Below are 27,702 nucleotides of genomic sequence, written 5' to 3'. Positions count from 1 at the left end.
TCCTGCACACAGGGTAGGGTCTGCGTCTGGTCCTCCCAAGAATATGGAAAAGAGTTCAGGAGAAGTGGCACACAATTAAGCCAGGAGAGAGAGAGGATGTCCCCCCAGGCTGCCCTATCCATCAGGAAGCGAGCTGTGTTTTCTCACATGGCTTTGAGCCAATGTGATGAAAAGTGTCTCTCCCTTAGTCACGCAGTCTTATTAATGAGGAGATTGTGTTCTCTAAACAATCTCGGTAAACAACAGTATATAACAAATACAGTGTGTTGTTTACTAACAGGCTTAATAAGCCAATCAGCCAATTTCTGTCAGCTGTGGCTTTGGAAATGACCTATATCCTGTGGTTCTGGCTTGAGAGTGTGTAATAGGCTATAGGCTAATATGTTTTGACTCAAGTGACCCTATGAGTTGGTGTGCAAATGATCTTCTCCAGTCAATGCATAGCCTACAATGAATTGAATGTGAAAATGGTTACAAAATTGTGATATGTTTTCATTGCCACTAGATGGCTCTCTCCTTGTGAATTTAGGCCAGACCAAATGTCCTGTAGATTTTCAAGATAGATGGCCTCAGGAACTATACTATAATAATAATAATAATAATAATAATAATAATAATAATAATAATAATAATACATAAGTAGAAAGGGCATGCACACCATGTATAGTCGATGTGGAATTTTTTAGGCCACAATTTGTTAGGGCACTAAGGCCAAATGCCAGGGTAGTCAGGCCATCAGGATATTGCATACATTTAAATTTATTCGAAAGCCAGAGAAACCAGTTTGTGTTAACAATCGTTGTTACTAGGATTGCAGGGGTTTTACATTGTACAGTACATACACACTCACCGAACACTTTATTAGGAACACGATACTAATACTGGATAGTGCCTTCCTTTGCTCTCAAAACAGCCTCAGTTCTTTGTGGCATTGATTCCACAAGATGTTGGAAACATTCCTTTGAGATTTTGGTCCATGATGACATGATTGCATCATGCAATTCCTGCAGATTTTTCTGGTGAACTTTCAAGCTTTGAATCTCCCATTCTACCACATCCCAAAGGTGTTCTATTGGATTCAGATCTGGTGACTTTGAAGGCCACTAAAGAACACTGAACTCATTGTCATGGTCATGAAACCAGTTGGAGATGACTTTTGCTTTGTGACATGGTGCATTATCATGCTGGAAGTAGCCATTAGAAGATGGGTAAATTGTGGCCATGAAGGGATGCACATGGTCAGCAACAATGCTCAAATAGGCTGTGGCATTCAAGTGATGATTGATTGGTATTAACGGGCCCAAAAAACACCATTACACCACCTCCACCATGAGAAGGTGTCCAGGTGTTCCTAATAAAGTGTTCAGTGAGTGAACCTCAAAGCAAGTTGTCTGTTAAAAATAATAATAGATACAAATCTCCTTCCTTTAATAGCGGGAGAGTGACGCGAAAAAAATAAAGATAGCAAATACCACCTGATACCTAGACTTACTGAGTTGGTAAAACATTTTGAGAATTGAGAAATTGTCCAACCTCCAATAGGAACACAGCTTATATCCCATAGAACAGGGCATTTCATCTACATTCCCTAAAACTACCAAGATATTTTGCATACGTTGTTTACCAACCGGGGTCTGGCCTGTCCCCAATACTGAAAACTAAAATAAATTAAATCTTTCAAAAAGCAATTTAGACTGGCCCTTTGACATTTTGAACATGAGTAAACAAATATAAAAAAAATGCAGATGTTGATTCATCTTCAAAATGTATCAAAGGGCCAGTCTAAATTGATTGGCCGAATCTGGTCCCCAGGGCACCAGTTGAATCAGTTAGGTACAAATGACTGTTTCTTTGTACATGTGATTGTCTGTTGACGATAAGCTCTGTAGGCCTACTACAATTGCTATCAAACGGCTAAGACAGAAGATAATAAGGCCTTGTGGTGCCAGCGGAGTTCTGACCCTGAACATACGCTTGGCTGGAGATTCATCAATATAACAGCACATTGTTGTTGTTGTTGTTGTTGTTGTTGTTGTTGTTGTTGTTGTTAATAATAATTGTTTAAACGTATTCATGAAACTAACAATGATTCAGTCATATTATTAGCCATACAATCATGTAATACACTCACACTCACATATGATCAAACATGATCATAACATGAAGTTATGTATATACTTAATGTCTATATGTCTAAACTCCAGTAATCTCAAAATTCCCTGCTACAATATGTCATACCTGTGTAATACCATGTATTTCAAACACAAACAGATTTATGGCTGAGAAAGTAGGAATTGTTTCATTGTCTTCTTTATTTGATACATTTATAATAACATACATTGTATTGCTTATTAAATCTGGCCTTCTTTAGAAGCCTTTAATCTGCTAATCCTTACTGGGATAGTTCAACTAAATCTGGCATTTTTGTAATTTGGGTGAACTATCCCTTTAATAATTTTTCCCCCCAAAGTTGGAGAAAAGAAGGTTATTGAAGGAAGGGTGAGGCTTTATGGAAGCCATACTGTATGGTAATTAGACAGTATAGTGTTTCAAAGTCACAGTCGCTGCTGCTACTTGGCTGGTTCTTTTTCTGTACCACCCCTTCATTCAAATGCATGGCTGCAGGGCATGTGTTTAATCTCCAGCACCTGGTACAATACACACAGATTCTGTGAACAGGTGTATTCAATGACAGAATGGTAGTTAGCACAGCTCTAAGACCCTAGTTACAAAACTACAATGCTCATTATTTATAAATTAGAACTTTGATTCTATTTAAAATGAGGTAAAAAGTTGCCTGAAACTGTAAGACAGTGATGGGTAATGATTTTTATTCTAAAAGATAAATAGCGCTCCAACCTTCTACATGTTCAGCCTTTCTGAGAAACATGTCCTAATGTTTTGTCTTTAAAGAGGAGTCACACCTGTTGTTGTCATAAAGGGTCCTTATCCTTCGTTGACAAACTTCAACTAAAGTAAAACTAGATAAAGTAAAGACTAAAGAAAATGGTTGAAATGTCCAGAGTCTCCTAGCTCTCATTACAGTTACTTGCAAGTGTCCATGTCCATAACCATGAATTTGGTTATTATTATAACCAAATTCATGGTGATGCAAAGCGTAATGCAAAGCATATTTCTAGAATGTGATGTATTATCTCATTATTCGTCAATTCATCATAATTACATACACATCTAATTTCATTTACAAATGAAGTAAAGTCCTAGTGGGATAGGTTATACAAATATATGCTGAATCTCTTCCTACTATACTATATCGTAACCTACAATTTAAAAGCAGCAAGCCAGTCAACACTTCTCTCAAGCGGAAACAGTAAGCAAATCGGCACAAGTGCTGCCAGTAAGAACAGCCGTTGAGTTGCAACCAATCAACATTCGTTTAGCACAGAGAGGGCACTACTGTGACCTTCTAGCCTGCTACAAAAAGTCAGTGGCACGTTGTATACGTTTATTACACCATGTCCACCTCGGATTGCTTAGTACCTCCGCCGCAGTGATAAAGCTAGTTCATTATTAACTGGAAAGCGGATAGCCTAACAGAACTTCCCCTTTTATTTTAGAATTTAGCAACTTATTCAGCCAACAAAGAAGTGCCGTTAACTTCTCCGTCGACTAGAATAGACCAACAATCGCTCCAATCGCTCGATTCAATCTGCAACCGCGGAAAAAAACGGACCATTAAAGCAATCCCCCATAAAGAAAACAAGATCAAGTGCAACTTTTTTAGACCAAGTCCGTTTATTGAAGTTGCCTTGTTAATGTGAGCACCCTGAATCGACTTTATAGAGACTGCAAGGCATAGAGGCAACATTTCCACAGCATCCCCCCCAGTGGCTCAACTTTTACGCACTATTCTCTTGGAGGCACCTGCATCATGACGCGAAGATCTTGTGCCATTTATGGAGTCGGGATTGTGTGCGCTCATCTACTTATAATTGGGATTGGCCTATTTGTGGCTCAAGTATTTCAAACAATAATCCACAACCGACTAAAAAAGGTAAGTTTTTTTTAAAGTTCTTTTTTGGAAGAAATGCAATGATATGAATGAAAATGACAACAAAAAAACATGTTCAGTGCTTGAGACGTTTTGAGACATACAGTGAACATTATAGGATGGATTAACAATCTGTTTCGAATTTGTCAGGGTAGCCCACTTTCGCATGGTCTCATGGTCCCCTGCCCCCCCGTGGGAAGTTGTTGAGATAACCAATAGTTAGTACCATCTCAAAATCAGCGCACAGACCACTGAGTTAGGGGTTCTATACCCAGACTAATAATCGCAAATGAACTCGCACAAGTGCGAATCATAATTGTTTAATGGCAGCGACAGTAGGTCTGCCTCTGCAGAATAAATGCGAAATTCAAAGTGATCTAAGACCAGGCTCCCTATATGGCCAGTCCCTTCTGCTACTCAACAACGCCTATTCATTGAGTGTATTATCCTTTCAATGCGTCTACGTAATGAGAGCGTTGGTAGATGAATATATATGCCACTACAATGGTGGAACTGTATGTTTTGCTCTGTCTATTTCCATTATTTGGGTGTCCTGTAAGCCTCTAGTGGTAAGAGCAACAGAGGAAAAGTTTATCCCCAAAAAATGATCACCAAGGGCGAGTAGCTTTGCCGTGCTTCTTAATGTGTGTTTTATATATATATATATTTTAATTATTTTTGTTTACACTTAAATGACTGAAATACAGAAATTGTACACACTTTTTTTTAATCTCCTGGGGTATAGCACATTGATGTTGAAAGTGAATGTGCATCAAGATGAAGAGAGAGAGAGGTCTTGGAGCTAATAGTTCTTTGTTGACATTGCCATTCAGTCCTTCTTGCCCAATTGAATTGATACACTGATTTTCCTAGTGCCATGATATGCCAGGTTGTTGTCATTGGTATTGTTAATGTTATGGGGCATGGTGCTGTACAATGCCAGTATGTTGTCTGTGGTACTCAGTGGACAGTGATACGGGTGTGGGTGTGTGTACTAGGAGGGGTTCTTTTCCATGCTGTCTCTGGAGCTCTGTTTCCTAGAAACAGTTAATCATTTGTTAGGGGTCAGTCATATAGTATCTATCAGCATTTCCTTCTGTCCTGTCTACGGTCAACCGACAAGCATCATGGTTTTATAGTTGCGATCACATCTTAAGTGGACAATTGCATACAGTGATACCTGTATTTTATCAGTGTTTAAAATGTTGAATGGCCATATTCATATATTTAGTAGTTAGTGGTCTTTGATATGTTTAATAGTAAACAAACACTGTATGGCTTACTTCAACCTTTTTATTGTTGTTGTTCCGGAATGTTCAAGTGGAGAGCTCAGCAGTCCAAATATTTATGATTCTACGTTCCCCACATATCATTATGTGAGGAGGTGCCTCGGTGTTGGTGAAGGAGTCTGAATTCCTCTGCTTGGAATAACGATGCATAGCCTAAAGGCCACCCGATGGGATTTTAGCCCAGCCCAAGTTGTAGGACTCCGCCCAAACTAAGGACTTTGAAGACAGGAGCAATAACACAGGAGAGTTTAGCGCAGCCCTTCAGAGTAAGCAGTTGTTGATTGAATCAAGATGCTGGCTTCAAAGAAGAGCATGCAATGCATGGATATTTTTCTCAATCCTTTCCATCTGCCCAGAGATTCCACACAGAGCTCTCCCCATGTCTTTCTTGCAGTTGGGGTGGTGGTGTGTGTGTGTGTGTGTGTGTGTGTGTGTGTGTGTGTGTGTGTGTGTGTGTGTGTGTGTGTGTGTGTGTGTGTGTGTGTGTGTGTGTGTGTGTGTGTGTGTGTGTGTGTGTGTGTGTGTGTGTGTGTGTGCAAGCGTTTGGGGAGGCAGGGGTCATGTAAAGTCAGAGATGAGGTTAAACTGTATACCACCTTCTCAGAACTCACATTCACTATGCCATCACTCTTAAGGACCAAGTGTCCTGGATTTGTCGGGTTAGGGTTGAGATTAGATTAGGTAAGAAACGCTTCTGTTGGTTTGAGTGAGAAGCTTATCCTTTTCTTTTGCCTCAGACAATCCTAGTGTGGGAAGAGTTGATAAAGAAATTCACAGTGCACATTTTTGACCTCTTCCCCAAATGTCTGCTCTCTCAATCTGTCAGCTGTGTTGCAGGACTTTTGTTACCCAATCACTCCTTCAGAGACACCCCTCATGGCTAGTCATAGTACATACATACATACATACATACATACTACAGACAGACAGATAGACAAGCAGGTATGCATACATACATACATACATACCTACCTACCTACCTACCTACCTACCAACCTACATACTACAGACAGACAGACAGACAGACAGACAAACAGACAAGCAGGTATGCATACATACATACATACATACATACATACATACATACATACATACATACATACATACATACATGCATACATACATACATACGTACAGTACCAGTCAAAAGTTTGGACACACTTTCTCATTCAATGGTTTTTCTTTATTTTTAAAATTATTTTCTACATTGTAGATTAATATTGAAGACATCACAACTATGAAGGAACACATATGGAATTATGTAGTAAACAAAAAAGTGTTAAACAAACCAGAATATGTTTTATATTTTAGATTCTTCAAAGTAGCCACCTTTTGCTTTGATGACAGCTTTGCACACTCTTGGCAAGGTGTGTCCAAACCTTTGACTGCTACTGTACGGACGTATGTACATACATACATACATACTACAGACAGACAGATAGACAAGCAGGTATACATACATACATACATACATACATCCAGTACATACATATATACATACATACATACATACATACATACATACATAAAGTACTCACAGACCCAGTACATACAGTAGCATTCTGTGGTATCAGTTAACTGTAATAACCTCAGGCCGTGGCTCCAACCTGCATCATAAGATTACGCCTTTCATAAGATTTGCTTTTCTCACAATCGCTCAATTCACATTCAGGGCTATGACTGCTAGCAGGCTGCAATAAAATAAATACATTGTCTTTGTGGCCTGGCCGCACCGAGGAATTCCATCCCGTTACAGTTGTATCAAGAAGCCTCCCGGCTATGTTAGTTGAAAGAGGCTATCTGACTATCTGGGCTAGTAAGCATACAGTACATAAGCCTACTGTCTAGGGAACAGTGAGGGGCTGCGGGGGGGGGGGGGGGGTAACTAGAGTAAGAGCTGCCCCGGTTCTCATTTCAAAACAGTTGTAAGCAGAGTGTCATGTAACACACCAGCAAGTGTAGAAGTCAGAGAGTTTACAGTGTGCATGCCCGCCTGTTTTAGCATATTATATAGGTCTGCATGGGGTCACATGGAATGTGTGGGTTCTCAAAGAGTTACTGTGAACTTGTTTTGAGTCACAGTTTTTTCTCTGGCTACAGATATGTGTTCTCTGTCATAGATCTGTCATAGATTCTTCCATGATCCTTTCTCAGTAAAGTGTGTCAAGATAACCTCAAGTCTCTTATAATACGCACTCTTTGGCCAAGTTACACCAACTAACCCAATATCCACATTAAGTGTTGCTCACTGGGGAATTTAGAACACAGGGGTTATAGTGGGGTCAAAGACGACCATGAAATGTGCCAGATGAGAGCAAGGAGGAGTTCACCACTGTTGCTGAATTCTCAATACAGCCCTTGCCGTTATCCCACTGGCCAGTACTGTAGATCTAAAACTGTACTGTAGATCTAAAACTGTACTGTAGATCTAAAAGGATTAGAGATAGGTATAGGCAATACAGCAATAGCTAGGTAGAATTTTCACCATATTGCCAATACCTATCCAATCCTCTCATATCTACAGGAGTGGCTAGGCTAGGATTTAGCGGGTTGGTTTGAGAATGAAATGGTATCCCAGGTGCATCCTCGAAGACTAGATAAAGTCAAGTTATTTTCAAACTACTGAGCATGCCTAGACAAGCCTTAGTTAAGTCTCAGATCAAGTCGTTTTATACTCAGGTCAAATAGTAAACTCTTGTCAGGCATAGCTTGTTAGCTTGTCAGTCATAAAGGTGGAAGAGGAGGATAGATGGGAAAGACTGTTTGATATTTACTCAGCCTCTGTTCCACTGACCTGAATATTACCCCCTTGTTTATTGGTACAGTAGGTATGCTGATATTATTCCAAGCAAACAGCGGTCATTGGCTATCACTAGCATGATGCCGCAGACCAGACCAGGACAGGAATAGGCCAGACCTGCCAGCCTGGACTTTATCTCTGCACAAATCGTACAAAATGTAGATGTTGAAATGTTTATTTAACCTTGTTTTCAGTATTTGTTTAATGAGGTTACTTATTACAAAGGTTCCTCTTGTTACCTCAGGTGACTAGGATTCCTTGTCCCAATTAAATGACCCCAAGTTTTTATTAAATGTTTTTTTGGGGAAGTGCGCCTTTTTTGGGAAGTGCGCCACTTTTTGGGAAGTGCACCATTAAAGCCTGTCCATTGGCAAAGCGGCTCGTCCCATGTCGAGATTAATGGACTCGTAAAGTAAAGGGTGCGTGTTCACATTCACAACCTCATGTCAACTCACAAAAGCACTAAATAACTGTACACAAGCCCTTTTCACTGCTCTTGTAGTGAGTGCGACAGACGATTGAAATAACTTCTGGGAAACACAAGACAAGGCCTTAAACTTAAATATTTGAATATAATATTAAACTTGAATGCAATGTCACCTATGACATCAACACACGACCAAACACACAGCCTATTAAGAATGATAACCCTGAGAACAAGCCGACCCCTCAATCAGGTGCACATGCTCTTATTGTCTTGACATAGTCTGATTCAACAGAGTAAAACAGCTCCTCAGATCCTGGTTGGAGCTCACACAGCTCACACCGTACCAGAGCATCCATCCCCCTTAGCAGTAGGCCGTCTTTGTGTGTTAAGCCTCTTTCACACTGGGCAGGCTTATTGGGTAACAGCGCTGAAGTGTTTGGTATTGGCATCTCTGGAGGCCCCGAATGTGGGTCACTTGAGCTAAGGGGTCGACACCACCATGCAGAGAGGCCTGCTGGACCGGGCATGGTGGGGTCGGGTGACCCTGGCCTAGGACAATGGACCCCAACATGTGTAAGGAGGGTGAAACCAACGCCTCTGGTCTTGTTGACCTCATGTTCGTGAACCGTGCACTTGCTGAACGTTAGTAGCTACAACATTTGCTTAGAGCAGGGGAGGCTGGTGGAGGTAGAAATCGGAGGACGGGCTCACTGTAATGCATGGAATGGAATGAGGAATGGATAATTGCTCATTCCATTCCATACATTACAATGAAGCCCGTCCTCCAATTTCTACCTCCACGAGCCTCCACTGGCACAGAGAATGTCTTGAATGTTGCATCTGCACCTGTAGCACATGTCAGAGAATAGCTTGAAGATCCTGATATCTAAGAAAGTCTTTCAAATGAGGTTGATAGTTAGTTAGCATTTCATATAGCTTCAGTCGATTTAGACCCTGAAGAAGGCAGCTTGCTGCCCAAATGTTGGTCTAAAAAATAATTTGCATCAGAGCAAGAGTGTGCGGCTCCCTTTCTTTCTTTCACCCGCCAGCCTGCACCTCACCGAACTATGGTGTGCGTTTTCTTGTTTTGTTTTTTAGCATTTCATATAGCTACCACACTAGGAGGATGATCATATTGAAGTTTTCAACCCTCACATTGAAGACCATACAGAATCCACATTCTCCTTCTATCCAAGGTGACAGCCACATTGTCCCGAGCTACTCAGCTGGACGTTTGTCGTTGAGAGGGTCTTTGGGGGGGGGGGGGGGGGCCCATATACCACAACAACATCTCCCCCCCCCACCTTCCACCCCCTCCTTAGATCCCCTAGTGCCCGAGGTCTTTGTCTGGATGCTGCAGGCCTGCGACTATTGTCTAGCATGGCAGCCATTACCACGGGGGTACAAGGGAGCCGCGGGGCTGAAGCGTCGCCAACCCCTTGCTGCTCAGACCCCAGGAATGTGGGCCAGATCATTAAGGTCATGGCCGAGCCTAATGGGTGGCCATGGAACTCACTAATCACATGATCAGTCAGAGGGAGAGAGAGACAGAGAGAGAGGTTGGTTGGTTGGTTGGTTGGTGTAGTGAGTGGTTTCCATTGGATACGCTGACAAAAGAAGCAGGGTCTTTGCCATTCATGTCTGGCGAGCAGTAGACCTAGGCCTCTATCCCTCCCCCCTCCCTCCCCCCCCTCCCTCCCTCTCTCCCTCCCCCAGGCTTGTTTTTTCTCTCAGTATATTTTTGAGGATCCATGTTCAAAATGTTGAATCCAAAGTTCAAAATGTGGGTCTGTTTTCTAACAAAAACTGTCATGTGGAAGGAAGTGAAGTGAGGGGATCTCTGTGAAAAGTGAAAAGTGCAATTAAGACATTTTATCATGTGCCGATAATACTTGTTCAGTAAAATGACCATACTGCCTTTTTTGTTTTACTGACTGGTGTTCGCATCAATTTGAATTAAATGAAAACGTTGACAATTGCGATGGTCTTTTTTTTTTGTGCATGTTTTTACTTTTAGGAGATCACATTGACGGAGGGCAGCCGTGTGTTTGCGACATGGAAGAACCCTCCTCCTCCAGTGTTCATGCAGTACTTCTTCTTCAACGTCACCAACCCAGATGAATTCCTGGTCGGAGCCAAGCCTATTGTCACTCAGATCGGGCCTTACACTTACAGGTACTGTGCCATGTCTGAGTTGGTGCACACACACACGCAAACTTCTCAACTCCATACTATGCAACTACAAAGCAATTCAGAAATTACTTTTCAACAACATGGTTATACTGTTACACAGGAACGTCTGGAGAACCAAATGACGGCACACAGAGAGGGTAGTAGAGTGTAGCCCAAAGGCGTATTTAATAATAACAAAATAGGGAGAGGGGTAGGGGAGAGAAGGATAATCCAAGGGGTTGTCGGGGTCCGGTTCAGGGTTCGTTAACAGGAGATCCAGTAGCTGAGAGGGGTAATGGTAGGGTCGACGTACAGGGTAGGGGCTAGGTCCATGGAAGGGATAAACAAGGGAGTCCAAGGGAGACGAGGGTTCTGGAGGGGCACAGGAGAACAAGGTGAGTCACAAGGTAAAACAAAACACTAGGAACATGTAGGGATATTCGAGAGGGCGGAAGCATCTGCGTGTCATGTGGGAATATTACCATAGACACAGTACGTTCTGACACTGTAGTGGAGTTCAGGCAGGATTTTTGTAGGGCATTGATTGGGGATGGGTTGCAGGTGCGTTGATTGGGGATCGGGTCCAGGTGCGCTGTCGACTGGGAGGAGGACGCTCCAGTGATGACCGCCGCGGCCTCGAGGTGGTGCCAGAGGGTTGGTTAGGGGGAGGGACCGTAACATATACAATACTGTTACTAGAGTAACTATAGTGTACTTGCACAGGTACAAGAGCAATTCATCCAACAAATGTAGTCTTTTGAATTATTTTCATTACATTATATATATACATATATATATATATATATATATAAAGGTAAGCCTACTGTCGTCTGTCTCCCTTGTATGTTACCAGGTGAATTGATTTATGATGATAATCATCCCCTACCCCTCTCCCTATTTTGTTATTATTAAATACGCCTTTGGGCTAAACTCTACTACCCTCTCTGTGTGCCGAGAACAACACAGGGGTATTGCAGAGCTGCAGTGAAGGGGGGAGGGCTGAGGAAAGTTGGGAAAGTTTAAGGTGGGGAAAGTTGCAGGAATTGTGACAACAGTTGCAACACAAGCGTTGTAACATTGTGATCAAGCGTTGTAATCAGCAAAATGGTCAGTTTTTGGCAGCATTTTGGGTGTAACTTATAAAATCGTGGCTGATATTACTATAAATGGAAGACTCCCAAGATAAGAAAACATGCAGCACCCAGTGTGCAATGGTTTTTGCTGAATGTCCTTGACTTTATCATAATCTTAATCTCCTCATAAACAAAACATATTGAATATTTTCTGTTTCTCTATCCTGTCTCTTCAAACATGCTGACCCAGATTGCTGCTTGTTGTGGACAGTGTTTATGGTCACTGGTGTTAATGTCACTCATTTGCTTTGTCATTTTTACATGTAATATACTGCAGGGGAGGCTGGTAGAGGTAGAAATTGGAGGACAGGTTCCATTCCATGCATTACAATGAGCCCGTCTTCCGATTTCTACATCCACCAGCCTCTCTTGATATACAGGGTTTGTTCACTGGGAGTAAGTTGGAATGATGATACAACGATGATGAGACCAATACAAATATTGTTCTATTTTTCAAAAGTCAAAATCATATAATGTCAAATCTGCCCCTATTTAGACATTTTCCAATGGAAATTTATGAGAAGAAGGTTTTATTAAAGGGGCAATCTGTGAATGGTACAGTACATCCATTTTAAATGAATGATATAGTCATTGAGTCATTAACTTATAAATGCCTCATGAGCTTAGTTAAACAGTTTTACCCCATCAGAATCCAAAATATAAGCTTGTTTACTCTATTATTTGTAAACAATGCAATTGTAAACATACACTTAATAGCTTCAAAAAGATGGATGGTCAGCCCTTGCATCCACTCCATATGAATTTCAGAGTACCAAAACTTGGTATTTCACTAATGACATTGAAGCAAATAAGCACCGGTCCTTAATAAACGCCAGGTCAAAATGAATTGTTTACGAGTATGTACTTTCTGTTTATTAGCAGATGATTAAAGCAACGCGTTTGATTCTGAGCGAGTGTTATGACATTACCGGTATTTTCATCAGTCTGACAGATCATTTGCGGGAGTCTAGTATGGAAAGGATAATACACTACCATCTATCAAAGATTAATCTTCGTTTGACTGATTTATTGTAGGCTAATAATGTTGGTGGATATTTGTTTTCAGTAGGCTACGATATACTCAGCTCTGTCATGTTAAGGGTTTGAGCAGCAGGTTGGCGGGGGTAACAGAATAACTGGGGGTAACAGAATAACTGGGGGTAACAGAATAACCGGGGGTAACAGAATAACCGCCGGTCTCCAATAGTATCCTGTCTCCAATATGCACCAGGTGCGCTCCGTGTTTATAGCATAAACTCGACTAAAATAAATTTTACGATAGTAACATTTCTCTAGCCCCATCCCTCAGCTGTTTACCCCCATGACCACTTTATTGTTGTTTGAATTCCAGATTGCCCCTTTAACCAACTCACATACAGTACTGCCAACTCAAAGTCCATGGTCAAAGAAAACAGTGGTATTATTACAGCTGGCCCAGTTTAGGATAATCTGGACCTAATGACTCCACCTTTATTTCTCTGTTTGGAGAGCAAATATTATGCAACACAGTGTTGTCTTTATGCTGATGGTTTTGAAAATAGTTTGAAAAATAAGTGGGGTTTGATTGGATTGGAATGGATTTTGCCCGGGAAACTTGTGAGGAGAACATTGAATTGAGTACTTCTATACTTATAAGTACTGTATTAAATATAAAAGTATTCAATTCAATGTTCTCCTTGCACATTTCCATCCAAAACATTACAATTTGCAATCAAAATCCAATCCAATCAAATTAACAAACTTACTGACAAACTTATTTACAAACTTAAATTTTATTGTAACATATTGTAATATATTCACAGTTTGATAAAGTAATTTGTTTGCTTCTCTGACACACTCTTCCCCCTTGCCTTTGGTTAACCAGGGAGTATAGGCCCAAAGAGAATGTCACCTTTGTGGAGAATGGAACCAAGGTCGCGACCCTCAACCCCAAGACGTTTGTCTTTCTGCCAGAAAGGTCAGTGGGGGACCCTGATGATGACCTCATCACAACCATCAACATCCCAGCTATGGTGAGTGTGTGTGTGTGTGTGTGTGTGTGTTTGTGTGTGTGTGTGTGTGCGAGCATGCATGCGTGTGTATATGTGTTCACGTGTGTGTGTGTGTCTGTGTGTGTGCCTCATATGACCAGAAGTAGAACATAGAGGCTCCTGCTGTCTCTACTTGTAAGTGTAATCAGTTTTAATAGGTGCAACGTTCCGGTCAGAGACCTTGGTCAGACATGTGACTGGCCATCATGCTCAGTGTCGTGGTATACACTCACCCAACACTTTATTAGGAACACCTGTACACCTTCTCATGGTGGAGGAACACCTGTACACCTTCTCATGGTGGAGGAACACCTGTACACCTTCTCATGGTGGAGGAACACCTGTACACCTTCTCATGGTGGTGGAACACCTGTACACCTTCTCATGGTGGAGGTGGTGGAACACCTGTACACCTGCTCATGGTGGAGGTGGTGGAACACCTGTACACCTTCTCATGGTGGAGGTGGTGGAACACCTGTACACCTGCTCATGGTGGAGGTGGTGGAACACCTGTACACCTTCTCATGGTGGAGGTGGTGGAACACCTGTACACCTTCTCATGGTGGAGGTGGTGGAACACCTGTACACCTTCTCATGGTGGAGGTGGTGGAACACCTGTACACCTTCTCATGGTGGAGGTGGTGGAACACCTGTACACCTGCTCATGGTGGAGGTGGTGGAACACCTGTACACCTTCTCAGGGTGGAGGAACACCTGTACAGCTTCTCATGGTGGAGGAACACCTGTACACCTTCTCATGGTGGAGGAACACCTGCACACCTTCTCATGGTGGAGGTGGTGGAATGGTGTGGGGAATGTTTTCTTGGCACACTTTGGGCCCGTTAATACCAATCAGTCATCGCTTGAATGTCACAGCCTATTTGAGTATTGTTGCTGACCATGTGCATCCCTTCATGGCCACAATTTACCCATCTTCTAATGGCTACTTCCAGCATGATAATGCACCATGTCACAAAGCAAAAGTCGTCTCAAACTGGTTTCATGAACATGACAATGAGTTCAGTGTTCTTCAGTGGCCTTCCCAGTCAATAGAACACTTTGGGATGTGGTTGAACGGGAGATTCACAGCTTGAAAGTTCACCTGAAAAATCTGCAGGAATTGCGTGATGTCATCATGGACCAAAATCTCAAAGGAATGTTTCCAACATCTTGTGAAATCAATGCCACGAAGAATTGAGGCAGTTTTGAGAGCAAAGGAAGGCACTACCCAGTATTAGCATAGTGTTCCTAATAAGGTGTTTGGTGAGTGTATACAGGTGGAGTGTCTGGGGAGATAAACATAAACCAGGAGCTGTCAGGTTCAAGACAGTTCACTGCTTAGGTACCCTCTCCCGTGAGTAGCACTGACCTCCCTTACCCCCCCCCCCCCCCCCCCTCTCTCTCTCTCCATCTCTCTCTCCATCTCCCTCTCCCTCTCCATCTCTCTCTCTCTTCCTCCCCCCCCCCCCCCATCCCTCCCAGGCTGTGATGAACAAGGTGAAGGGCAGCTTCTGGAAGAGTTCGATGGTGTCCATCTGGATGAATTCTATGAACACTGGGATCTTCACCACGCGCAGTGTCAATGAGCTGCTGTGGGGATACAAAGACCCTCTCCTGGCCCGCCTGGCTCCCATGAGCTCTGACGTGGAGGAGTACTTTGGTCTCATGTACAAGGTACTTTATGCCCCAGGATTATGTACCTAGACACTATAGATATACTGTAGAACCATACTGTAGGGTGGAGGAGAAGGAGCAGTTTCCCTTATTACATATCATTCCCAAATGCAAAGTTCTCCTTTCTCAACCGAAGACTCAGTTGTTAGCACTAGAATTAGCACTAAAATGCAACTACAGTAGCTCTACGCAACTACACGATGTACTGTAGCACCGAAAGTAAGATAAACCTACAAAGAGGAACACATACTGTAGAAGAGGGAGGCTGGTGGAGGTAGAAATCGGAGGACAGGCTCATCGGAATGCATGGAAATTCAGAAGGTGACATTAACACTGGGCTAGGTATTAGTTATGAGCCCGTCCTCCGATTTATACCTCCACCAGCTTCCTCTTCTACAGTGTCTGTTCCTCTTTGTAGGTTTATCTTACTTCTGGTGCTATAATACTGTACATCTTGTAGTTGCATAGAGCTATTGTAGTTTTTTTGGGGCATTTTAGTGCTAATTCTTTGGTTGAGAAAGGAGAACTTTGCCTTTGGGAATGATATGTCATTAGTAAAGGTGTGATGTACTATAGTGAAGGTGAGGATGTGTTTATAATGGAGGTGAGGATGTGTTTATAATAGAGGTGAGGATGTGTTTATAATGGAGGTGAGGATGTGTTTATAATGGAGGTGAGGATGTGTTTATAATAGAGGTGAGGATGTGTTTATAATGGAGGTGAGGATGTGTTTATAATGGAGGTGAGGATGTGTTTATAATGGAGGTGAGGATGTTTGTGTTGTCTAATGTCTAATGTCTCTGTCATTAGAAAAATGGCACCAATAATGGTGAGTTTGTCTACTACACCGGGGAGCACAACTACATGGACTATGGCAGAGTACATTCATGGAAAGGCGAGAGGTAACACGCTCACACACACACACACACACACACACGCTCACACACACACACACACACACACACACACACACACACACACACACACACACGCACATGCATGCACACACACACACACACACACTCTGTGGTGTAACTGTAAGACTTATCTGCTGATAAAATGAGGTGAAATCCATCGTTGAGTCAGACTTGTGTAAAAGACTTGAGAGGAGCAGTTTGTAGGTTTCTCAATAACACTGCATGCTGACAATTACAGAGGACAAGGAGTCTCTCTCTCTCTCTCTCTCTCTCTCTCTCTCTCTCTCTCTTTAGGCAGCCTATCCTTTCCACTGTATTCCTGATAAAGACATGGATGTTGGTCAAACACACGGAAACTCCTGTCATCAATATTACTAAGAGTGATTAAGTAACACACACACACACACACACACACACACACACACACACACACACACACACACACACACACACACACACACTGGAGTTAACAAAAGATACACAACGGCAAACAAAAGATACACAGTCAAGATTGATTGGGGCTACAGTAAGTGTGTGAATTTGCTATGTTGACAGGTTCACTTCCCCTCATTGAGTTGAATTGTGAACAGACCTGTTTGTGTCTCAGACAGCTGTCATGGTGGTCCAGCGAACAGAGCAACAGCATCAACGGCACTGATGGCAGTGCGTTCCACCCCCTGCTGTCCAAGAAGGAGCGCCTCTACATCTTCACTGCCGACCTGTGCAGGTACAGCATGATTAGACCAAAACACAGCTATCCGTCTCAATCAAACAGTATGTGGTGATGATCTAACATTTCAGTCCAACATTCATAAATAAGCGATTATAAATGCTTATACTGTACATAAAGATGAATGCTTCATACTTGCTTGTAATGCTTGTGTTTGTGGATGCTAGTAGAACATACATTGATCGAAAGTACACACACTATTTATTCATAGTTTGCAACTGCTTATAAAGTTGAAGTTATTCCCAGTATGTAAAAGGTTAATATTGCTACTTTAGCAACAAACATTTAGCTAAACGTTTAAATGCTTGACATTTCACCTGGTTAAAACGTGAGTGCGATGTTGAGGTCGTGGTTTATTTTGGGTTTTGGACAGAGACCTCGCCTTCATCAGTAAGGGAAGGAAAGGCTTTTTATTGCCGCCAGGGGACTGCTATCATAACATCCTGATCACTTTCAAACATGAGCACAGGTGATGTCTGTTTGGCTATCTTTATGGCCTAGATACAAACATAGCTGCTTAAAGACACTTGAATGACAAACTATCTGGCTCCTAGGCTCCTTGGCTCATAGGCTCCTAGACTCCTAGTCTCCTAGTATCGTAATATAGAACCACAGTGCTATTTTGATATGCTAACAAATATTTATAACACCCAATATTCTACTGTGATTATTACATCAATATCCGTTGTGTAAGGTGATTAAATTACAACAGAGTTTTTTCATACAAATTTATTGAGTTCAACCCAAAATTGTTCCCATGTATAGTACCAGTCAAACGTTTGGACACACCTTGCCAAGAGTGTGCAAAGCTGTCATTAAAGCAAAAGGTAGCTACTTTGAAGAATCTAAAATTTTAGTTTACTACATAATTCCATATGTGTTCCTTCATAGTTTTGATGTCTTCAATATTAATCTACAATGTAGAAAATAATAAAAATAAAGAAAAACCATTGAATGAGAAGGTGTGTCCAAACTTTTGACTGGTACTGTATGTATATGAATTGTGGCAATAACAAGTAAGGATACACTATTGGTTGATATCCAGAGAGATGGAATAATTCATATCAGATGTGAAAAGAAGACTTCAGTCACAATGGGGCCTTTCAGTAAATGTGGGTTTAGAATCAGCACTTAAACACAGAGGAGGCTGGTGGAGGTAGAAATCAGTGGAGAGGCTCATTGTAATGAATGGAATGAAATAAGGAATGGTATGAACCACAACCATGCATTACAATGAGCCCGTCCTCTGATTTCTACCTCCACCAGCCTCCACTGCTTGAACATGTACACAGAGAGAAACAAACCAGCTTGCTGTGGTTTTGGCCCACTGCATGGACAATGTCAATCTGGACACTACCACTAGAACATCCAGGGAATTGGAAATATCAAGGAATTTCTTGCAGACATGTAGTTACAACACATATCCACTCCCCCCATGCTCACTTGGTACAATAGGTCTGTCTAGTTCGATATCGCAACCAACTGGAATGCTTTAGTGAGCAGACTGGAGGGATTCAGTTTGGAGAGGCTCAACGTGATGTAAAAACGCTTAGCCTTTTTTTATTGCTGTTAGAATTTGGGATCTAGGATCTGAAGATGTTTCTTTGCTGCTTTTGGGGACTGAGCCTTTGAAAGCAGTCCCCTGTGGTTGATACAGTATGTGACTATGTTTTAACACATTAGAACCTTGGTGTGACTTTTCACCTGCAATGGGGTTGTGTCCTTGTTGTCCTTGTTGCTTATGGGTGTGGGGGGGAAGCTATTTTAGCAACGAACCTTGACCTAAAAAACGTGAGCCGCCACAAACTTCCTCCGCCTTTGTTCAGAGTGGAAAGAATCTGCCTGGCCGAATGGCGTGGTGATCGGTTTCACACACAGTTGGACGCTTGTCAAGCCTCCACTGAATGTTTTCAAAACACTTTCACCTACTTGACTCACAGTCTCATGACTCGTCATCTGGTGTAACGGTTAAAGGGGACCGCTTCCTATGGTCTTTACCCTAATTAAAAAAGGAAATGTTCCCATTTCCAATTACGTTCAACCTTTATACAGAGTCAGTTCAGGTTCCTGTGGCTGTAGGAAGAAGTCATGCACCATTGTTCATAAGGGGTATGACCCTGACCCTGAGTATGACAAACAAACCGATTACGTAACGTTAGAGAAAAAAAGCGTAGGCCACAAACGTTGAGGTCACCCACGATGAAGGAACTAAGAATACAGTAGACCAATCGGTCTGACCTCATGGGGTCATGTTCCTTGAGGATGACCCATGAGTGACGGTTGGACACAAGACTTGATGGGTGAAGGCAGGTGTTTGTCACACGTTCCACATTACAGCAGTTTACTGAAGAGTGAGCTCAGCTTTTAGTTAAAGAACCTCTGTGATGGCTATGAAGGTCCAGTGAGAGGCCAGTATTGTTGTAGGTGGCTGTGCTATACTGTACTGTAGCCGAAGGCTATCTCCTCCCTGCCTGTTGGCTGAGACTGTGTGAGTCTTTGTTCTCTCTCTCTCTCTTGGACCACCAGCGAGAGAGTCCCTGAATATGCTATTGCACGCATCTCCATTATACTCTGCACAATGCAGCTCACTTAAGAAAAACAGTGCACTGTTCACTTGAGGAAAAGAAGCACTTAGACATTGAAGACCACCCTTAATGTTGGTTAGCCTCCAAAGACCTATCCCAAATGTGGATGAGATCAGTTCTCCTACGCTTTGAACAGTAAAAACATCTGAATGAAGCAAATGTGAATCTGCAACAGTGTTGTTCTCAGTTGTTTGTCTCTTTTCAAGCTCTAAATTCATGGTTTGCTTGTTTGTTTGTTTGTTTGTTTGTTTTGTTTATCCTCAGGACCATCTTCATGGAGTTTGAGAAGGATGTGACGGTGAAGGGGATCCCAGCGTACCGCTTCACCCCACCACGCGCCGTGCTGGCTAGCAAGGAGGAGAACCCTGCCAACGAAGGCTTCTGTGTCACCCCTGAGGAGTGTCTGGGCACGGGCGTTCTCAAAGTCAGCGTCTGTAGGAAAGGTAGCTAGCATTCCACCTCTCCTCTCTCCCTCCCTCTCTCTCTCTCTCTCTCTCTCTCTCTCTCTCTCTCTCATCTTTCTCTCTCTCTCTTTTCTTTTCTTTTTGCATGTTAGGAAGGGGTACACAAGGCCATTTCAATTCCCAAATTGAAATTCAATCAATCCATTCAACATTTACCACATGATAAACATCAAGTAAAAAAACAAACAAACAAACAATTCCCTCATTTCCTGGCATTGAAATGGAATTGATGCCCAACTTTGCCCTCTTCACCAAAATCTCTCCCTCCATCCTCTCTCCCTCCATCCTCCCCTAAACCCCCCCATGTGATTGATTCAGCACCCCTCTCATACGCACCACCTGACCAAGCCTGGGCCCAGTGGCTGAGAGGGTGGTAAGCCCAGTCACCTGATTGCGGTCCAGGGTAGACAGCCAGAAGGGAGGGAGGGAGGGAGGGAGGTTGGGCCTAATCCGCTTGTGTCCATGGTTCTGTTTGCCCAACAAGTGTCTCCCTAGGATTTACGACAAGTCATTTGTCAAGGTTGCTGGGGGTTGCCATACTAAATCAAAACACACTCACTCACACTTAAAAGATTTTTAAAAATCGTAAATGTGTCCTCTTTTCCTTCCGTTGGAGCGAAAAACTCAAGAGTTTTTCCCCCTAGTTGGCATGTCCTGCACAGGTCAGGGAAGTTAGGGGCATGTCCGTGTGACCTGGTGTTAGTGCCATGTTTTGTCACGCCCCCTCAGATGACATTTCTCACACACACACGCATACACACACACACGCACACACACATACCTGGTGTTTTCAAATCGTGTGTGTTGCCATGAAAACGACCTCTCAGGTGACTGAGTGTCCAGTGTTTCTCACCTACACACACGCACACACACACACACACGCACACACACACACGCACACACACACACGCACACACACACACACACACACACACACACACACACACACACACACACACACACACACACACACGCTCCACTGTTGCCAAACACAAGAGTGGGAAAACTGTCACCTCTGTCCTACTTCCAGCATATACTGCATGTTACTACACTGTGCCAAAACAAAGTTCTCTTTCCTCAGGGAGAGGTTGGTTTGGTCTTTAGATTTGGGACCATATCTAAGTTTTATCCATACTTTGTATGTATGGATACAACCTGTTATTTTATTCATCACAGAAACCCGACACCTTAATTCTTCCATCCATGCATGCATTAATTCCCATAGGTTAACATTTTGAGGTGCTGTATTTATGGCTCTGTCAAAATGACACCTGTTTTTCATAGTACACTGTGATAAGAAAGTACCATCCTCTCGCGTGTGATAGATTGTTCTAGTTAACCCAGGTGGCCTTTAGATTAAAGCATCAATGGAATGTCTCTTGTGGACAATGTACGGAACTGTGTGTGTGTGAGACCTACAAGGGAAAGATGAGGAGGGGATCCATGTTACACCCCATTAATGGCTCTAACAGACAGGAGTGGCACTGTATACCTATTGTGTGGTGGGAGAGAGAGAGAGGGAGAGAGAGGGGAGGGAAGGCCATGTTCTGGGTAGGAGGTCAGATTCTATCTTAGCCCGCCCTCAAGGACACAGGTCTGGTCAACCCAAGTTGCGGGGGCTGGTTGGACTCACCACAAATTGGTCTCAACCTTCACTTCTAGTTCATTCTTTCTTTCTTTCTTTCTTTCTTTCTTTCTTTTAATTCTTTATTATCCCCTATTAGCTGCCGACCTAAGCGACCCCTAGTCTTCCTGGGGTCCAAATAGCTATGCACATCTCATACCACTGCTCATAAGGCTCTCATATCACTGAATATGCTTGTCATACCACTGCTCATACCCCTGTCATAACACTGCTCATATGCCTCTCATAACTGACTATGCTCCTAATACCACGGCTCAAAAGCCTCTCATAACACTGTTGACTCATACTCAATGCCACATTCTGTCCTCCTCCAGGTGCTCCCGTTGTGGCCTCCTTCCCCCACTTCTACCTGGGGGATGAGAAGTACATCAACGCCATCGAAGGACTGTCTCCCAACAGAGAGGACCACCAAACCTTCCTGGACCTGAACCCGGTACAGAACCTCTTAACCCCTAATTCACACTACAGCATCAGACTGAGCTGAGCTGTACTGGGCTGGCCTGGTTACACATTCACCACAGTAGCTGTAACAGTGCTGAAAAAGTACAATTTGGAAGGAAAATATCAGCACAGTACGGTTGGGGTCGGCCCTGTAGTGTGTGAAGCTCCTGAGTTTTTGGGAACCTCTGGTGGGTTGAGGGGGTCTAGATGTCTGAACTGGAGTACAGAAGGTCCTTTCTACCGGACCTACTACTGTATGTCTACCTTTAGTAAAGTCCACCTTCACTTTGCCTGTCTGATACACCATAGGATCCTCACAATAGGCCTCCCATGTATGAATAACAAAGGATGTACAATGGCGCCACCTAGTGCTGCAATTAAGTAGTAGAGAAGTGCAGGGGATAAATATCCTGTATTTGAGCATGTCTGTAGTTTTTTTGTTGTTCAGTTAGCTCATGGAAAGTGTGTGTGTGCGTGTGTTATTGTACATTTACAGACCGCTGGAATTCCTATTCGTGCCAGCAAGAGGGCTCAGATAAACATACTAGTGACACGAATCCCTGGTTTCCCGTGAGTATGATAACCTAAGGTCAAACAGCCACATACTCTTTATGTTCATTACATAATTTCCTTACTATCTCTTATCATGTCATTCACAGGAAAACCAAAAATCTGAACGAGACCATCTTCCCAATCATGTTTCTCAATGAGGTAAAGAGTTCAAATATCACAGACTCCATTTTCAACAACACCATATTCAAAAAGAACACATACAAACAAAAATACAAACTTTGAATATTTTCCTGAAACATTGATTTCATTGACAATTTAGTCCTTTACAATTGCGGGCAGTCACAGATCAAGATACAGAGCTTTGTAGTGTGACATCCCTAGATCAGAGTCCCTGTAATAATGACCGATACATTCTCCTTCTCCGTCTTCTCAGACTGTGACGATTGATGACGCATCAGCAGCCAGGCTGCAGAAGCTGCTGTTCATGGTCATGATAGTGTCCAACGCTCCCCTCGTCCTGGTAGGCCTGGGGGGAATCCTACTGCTGGTGTTCATCATCCTCATCATCCGCTCGCGCCAACAGAAGGTAGGATAAGACCCCCACATATGGGGAAGGTTGGGGGGGGGGCAGGCTTTTACACACCTGACTCAACTGATCAGTCTTGGACTATGATAAGTTGCAACGTGGAATCATGAGTGTTATTGCTTGGCAGGAATAAAAGTCTCCACCGGTAAGATCACCCACCACTGCTCTAACCAATGATGTATGATGATAAATTATGATAATGCAGAAATACTGCAAAAGTGCAAAAGTGTAGAAATAGCACAGAGGGGAAGGTCATCTCCAGGACACACCCAACGAAACCGGAGAGGAGAGAATAGTAGAAGTGTTTGACTTTAGCCCAACTTCAGGCTGTGGTGTGGTTTGGTCACAAGCCTTTCCCCATGTCTTGTCACTAGGCCAGCTTCTTGTGACAGCCCGCCCTTGCAAGCTGCTGTATGTGGACTTGAACACAACAGCATGTTGTGAGTCATAACAGTGATAGTATCAGAGACATTCTTATTAAGCTACCATCTCCTTGACGCGTGTGTGAGAGGCTAACATTATAATAACTGTTTATGGCTTCAAGAAATCCCTTACATGTATAATACAGTACATATTTATATATTACATATAGTGGGCACCTAATAAGATTCAGCTAGATTCAACAACAACTGGTCATTTTTATAATGGATGAAAAGATTAGATTTCTCTCTCCTGTATCCCAGTTGCACACTGTTTGAAGTTGACTAGCATCTTACTTTCGCAGCATACGTTTTTGTTATATTTTATGATTGTCTGCTTCACATTCAGCCTAACAGCTGCAGAATATTGACCTTGATTTACAGCTATTAACATGTCTGTGTTACTAACTATTTGCTAATACCCCAATGTCAGAATCAATGACAGTATGATGATTATTATACAATGACCGAATACTGCATACCTGTATAACTAATACTGCAATGACTGTATACATTTGCTTCCTCATGTCGCTGCTCAGAATGGAGTTAAACGCATTGTTTTTAACGAAGCTTGCTATTCTGCGACTGTAAGTTTGAATCATCATAACTCTAATTTTTCTCATTTACATGTGTCCTTTATTCTTCACTCTTCCCATGTAGACTCCACGATATTCCACGTATGGAAATAACGGGGGTGACTACCGGCAGAGATAGTTAGCGTAAAGCAACACAGTTCACTCTGCAGCCTTTTTGTTACACGTGGCTATCGTGACTGCCGCGACGCGCCCACGGAGTCGCTAGCGAGTAAAACGTCTTGCTTGGGTGAATCTGAAACATCTCTTAAGTCATCCAACTTTTCACGTGGGGATGTCACGTCTCGGAGTCTACCGTATAATAATTATAATAATTTGATATTCTCTCTACATGGACAATCAACATGCCCTTTTTATTCATAATCCTTTTAGATTAGTGGGTTTCAAATATGTTAGACCTACAGTAATGTTACTGAAAATTGTACCATTTTCAATCACACATTAACAATAACAATAATGACAATTCTGAGCACTAAACACTATTACATTCTATTCTATTCTATTAACATTCTATCACAACAACAATTGAACCCTGAGCGTGCAAGTTTCTACAAATATCTAAAGCTAAGCAGCTTATGATCCTGAATGCTCTTTTGTGTTATAGGCTGTGCAGCTAATGTGGCACTGTATCACTCTCTCCTCCACAGACAACTGCAAAGGAGGCCACTTCATACGCTCCTGTCACTGACAAGGAGAGTGACCCATCCAAAAATGGCACCTACATCGGCTTGTCTGCTGTTGATCCACAGAAGTCTTGAGGAGGGAATTGAAGAAGGGCTTTTGGAGATTCATACAGACATATGTGCACATTGTTGTTGAGGGCTGGATGACACAACACGAGTGGCTCCATTCTTTTTTAATTTCCCTCCCTGTAAGATTTGTTAATATAAATGGCCTTCTGACCAGCTGTTTCAGAAATAAAATCAGACAGTCAAATTTGGTTGATATCTGTTATTTACTTATCCATTAATCCATTGGTGGATAATGTAATTAAGACGAAGACACAGTCAGGTATCATTCCTTTCTCAGGGATCACTACTCTTCTTAGGAACTACAGTATGAACCTGGTCCGTTACAATGAGACGTGTGCAAGCAAGTCTAGGATTACTCCTTTTCCACAAGTGTCAAACAAAAGATCAATGCTGTGGTAGAATGCTCTAGTGAGCAAATGAGGTCAAACACCTCATGTTTTATCAATTGCTATTTTCATGGTCTAACCTTTAATTACAATTGTTAGATTTCCGTGTTGTATGGCTTTTTGTTCATGCGCTGTTGAAATCAAATGGATTTTCAAACTTGGGTAAATATATTCAAATTTATAATGAAGTGATCAACTGTGCATATCATGTTATAGAAATATATAAACCACATCTGAAACTCTATTGCCAACTTATAGTATATGGGTCATCCACTGTTGAATTTGTATGTGGGTAGATGGCTGGTGGAATGTAGTTTTAAGTGTTAGGTTTGTGAGATCTTTAACTGATTACATTCCTCCAGAATCATGTTGGGGATGTGTATGTCAGGGATTCCTGTACATTTTGAATACCGTAGCAATATAGCCTAGCCTATATAGCCTTTATTGTTGGTTTGTTTATTTGGTGTGAAATGTGACGGAAATGGACTGATTCTTTTAACTCATGTATCAGGTGTTCTGCTGCTGATCAAAGCCATAACCTCAGTTGTTGGTGGTGAGGTTTTTAAGGCCATATCAAGCTGTTTCAGTTCACAGCCATCATATCATGGGTTAGGGTCAACAATCGGATTGCGTTGATTTATGAATAGCTATCATTTGGTTATATATTGTGATGGCAAATATTTTGGATCTTGCTGCATATCGTAAATGATTGTAGATATTTTGCAGTGCTGTAAATGCCAAAATAGTGCTTTGTTTTCTTTGGCGATACCACTATGATCTGGTTAAGCACTACTATTAACCACTACTTGGAGTATACTTACAGGCTTTGAGTGGTTTCTGTATATCAAATGTTTTGTGAGAGAAAGGTTCCTAATATTGATTCACTCTCTGCTGTATCTAATATTAAAACATTTAAAGGAGTCTTCCATGCACATTATAAGTGGTGTGTGATATAGCCCTTGTGCAACTGCTTGACTGCTGTGGGAGACGTTATGTGGCCTGCTTGGATGATAGCTCATTGCACAATAACTTTCAGACTTTTTTCCCCACTTCACAATGTAGAAATCATTACATTTTGGATCATGTTTTCAAGATTCTTGGCGAAATCCCACGATTTTGACACAATACAGTACAAGTCATGCATTTATTAAGTATTGTTTTACCCCCTCTCCATTTCTCCACAGAGATGCTATGCGCTTGACGACCCAGTATTAAGTATTATTGAAAATAGAGGAGGGGCAATAGAAGTGTTAAATGTAAATATGAGTTACTGCTTTGTTGTTTCTTATTCGTGTAATCAGTTGTGTTGTTTAATTTCAAACCTAGACTTTAGCTTTTCTTTGGATGAATTACACTCTAGAGTGTAAAACAATCATATGCCGTGGTCATGGAATGTCCACAATCAGACTCAAAGATAATAATTGATTAAAAAAATATGTAAAAAAAAAAGGAAGCAATTGGGATGCAACAGCTATACAGTATGACGTATAAAGAGAGTTGTTGCAACATTGATAGACGAATACACCTTATCATTACCAAAACCATAATGCCATAGGTATACCTATATAGACAGCGCTTCTTGGATTGTGTTTGAATGCCATGAAGTATTACTTGTACAAGCCTCTCATTGCAACAGCCCATATGTTAGCATGGTTACTGCTTGTTGGGACTGCAGACTCAATAGTAAGTTAGTACAATATTTTTTGTAAAAAATGAAAGCTGTTACATTTACAATGAAATAAAAGCAACCATTTTGATTGATGTGTCAGTCGTTTGCTTTGTTTATTCTATAATGGCTACTTTGAATAATCTAAAATATAAAACATATTCTGGTTTGTTTAACACTTTTTTGTTTACTACATAATTCCATATGTGTTCCTTCATAGTTTTGATGTCTTCAATATTAATCTACAATGTAGAAAATAATAAAAAAAAAAAAAAAAAAAAAGAAAAACCATTGAACGAGAAGGTGTGTCCAAACTTGTGGAATCAATGCCATGAAGAACTGTGTGTGTGTGTGTGTATATATATATATACAGGTGTACCTAATAAAGTGCCACATATGTGGTACACCTGTATATATATATACACACACACACAGTTCTTCATGGCATTGATTCCACAAGATGTTGGA

The 27,702-nt window shown here is 41.9% G+C and overlaps 1 protein-coding gene across 3 annotated transcripts; it reads left to right on the top strand.

The window, feature by feature from the left end:
- The first annotated feature begins 3,512 nt into the window (after nt 1-3,512).
- LOC310805249 (lysosome membrane protein 2-like) lies at nt 3,513-27,325 on the top strand. 3 transcript variants are annotated; one of them, XM_083670841.1, is made up of 13 exons: nt 3,513-4,015; nt 10,546-10,703; nt 13,698-13,845; nt 15,346-15,537; nt 16,348-16,439; nt 17,062-17,181; nt 20,034-20,212; nt 22,193-22,311; nt 22,816-22,889; nt 22,979-23,030; nt 23,266-23,418; nt 24,498-24,531; nt 25,078-27,325. In XM_083670841.1, exons 1-13 carry the CDS (start codon nt 3,893-3,895, stop codon nt 25,116-25,118), a joined length of 1,485 nt encoding a protein of 494 aa, XP_083526967.1. In that variant the 5' UTR covers nt 3,513-3,892; the 3' UTR covers nt 25,119-27,325. The 3 variants fall into 3 exon arrangements, with proteins under 3 accessions (XP_083526967.1, XP_083526965.1, XP_083526966.1); XM_083670839.1 differs by lacking the exon at nt 24,498-24,531 and adding an exon at nt 24,377-24,424; XM_083670840.1 differs by lacking the exon at nt 24,498-24,531.
- Nucleotides 27,326-27,702: the final 377 nt, after the last annotated feature.

This window comes from Argentina silus, assembly GCF_951799395.1.
Source record: "Argentina silus genome assembly, chromosome: 5".
Taxonomy (NCBI): Eukaryota; Metazoa; Chordata; class Actinopteri; order Argentiniformes; family Argentinidae; genus Argentina; species Argentina silus.
This window is presented reverse-complemented; position numbering and strand designations above follow the sequence as displayed.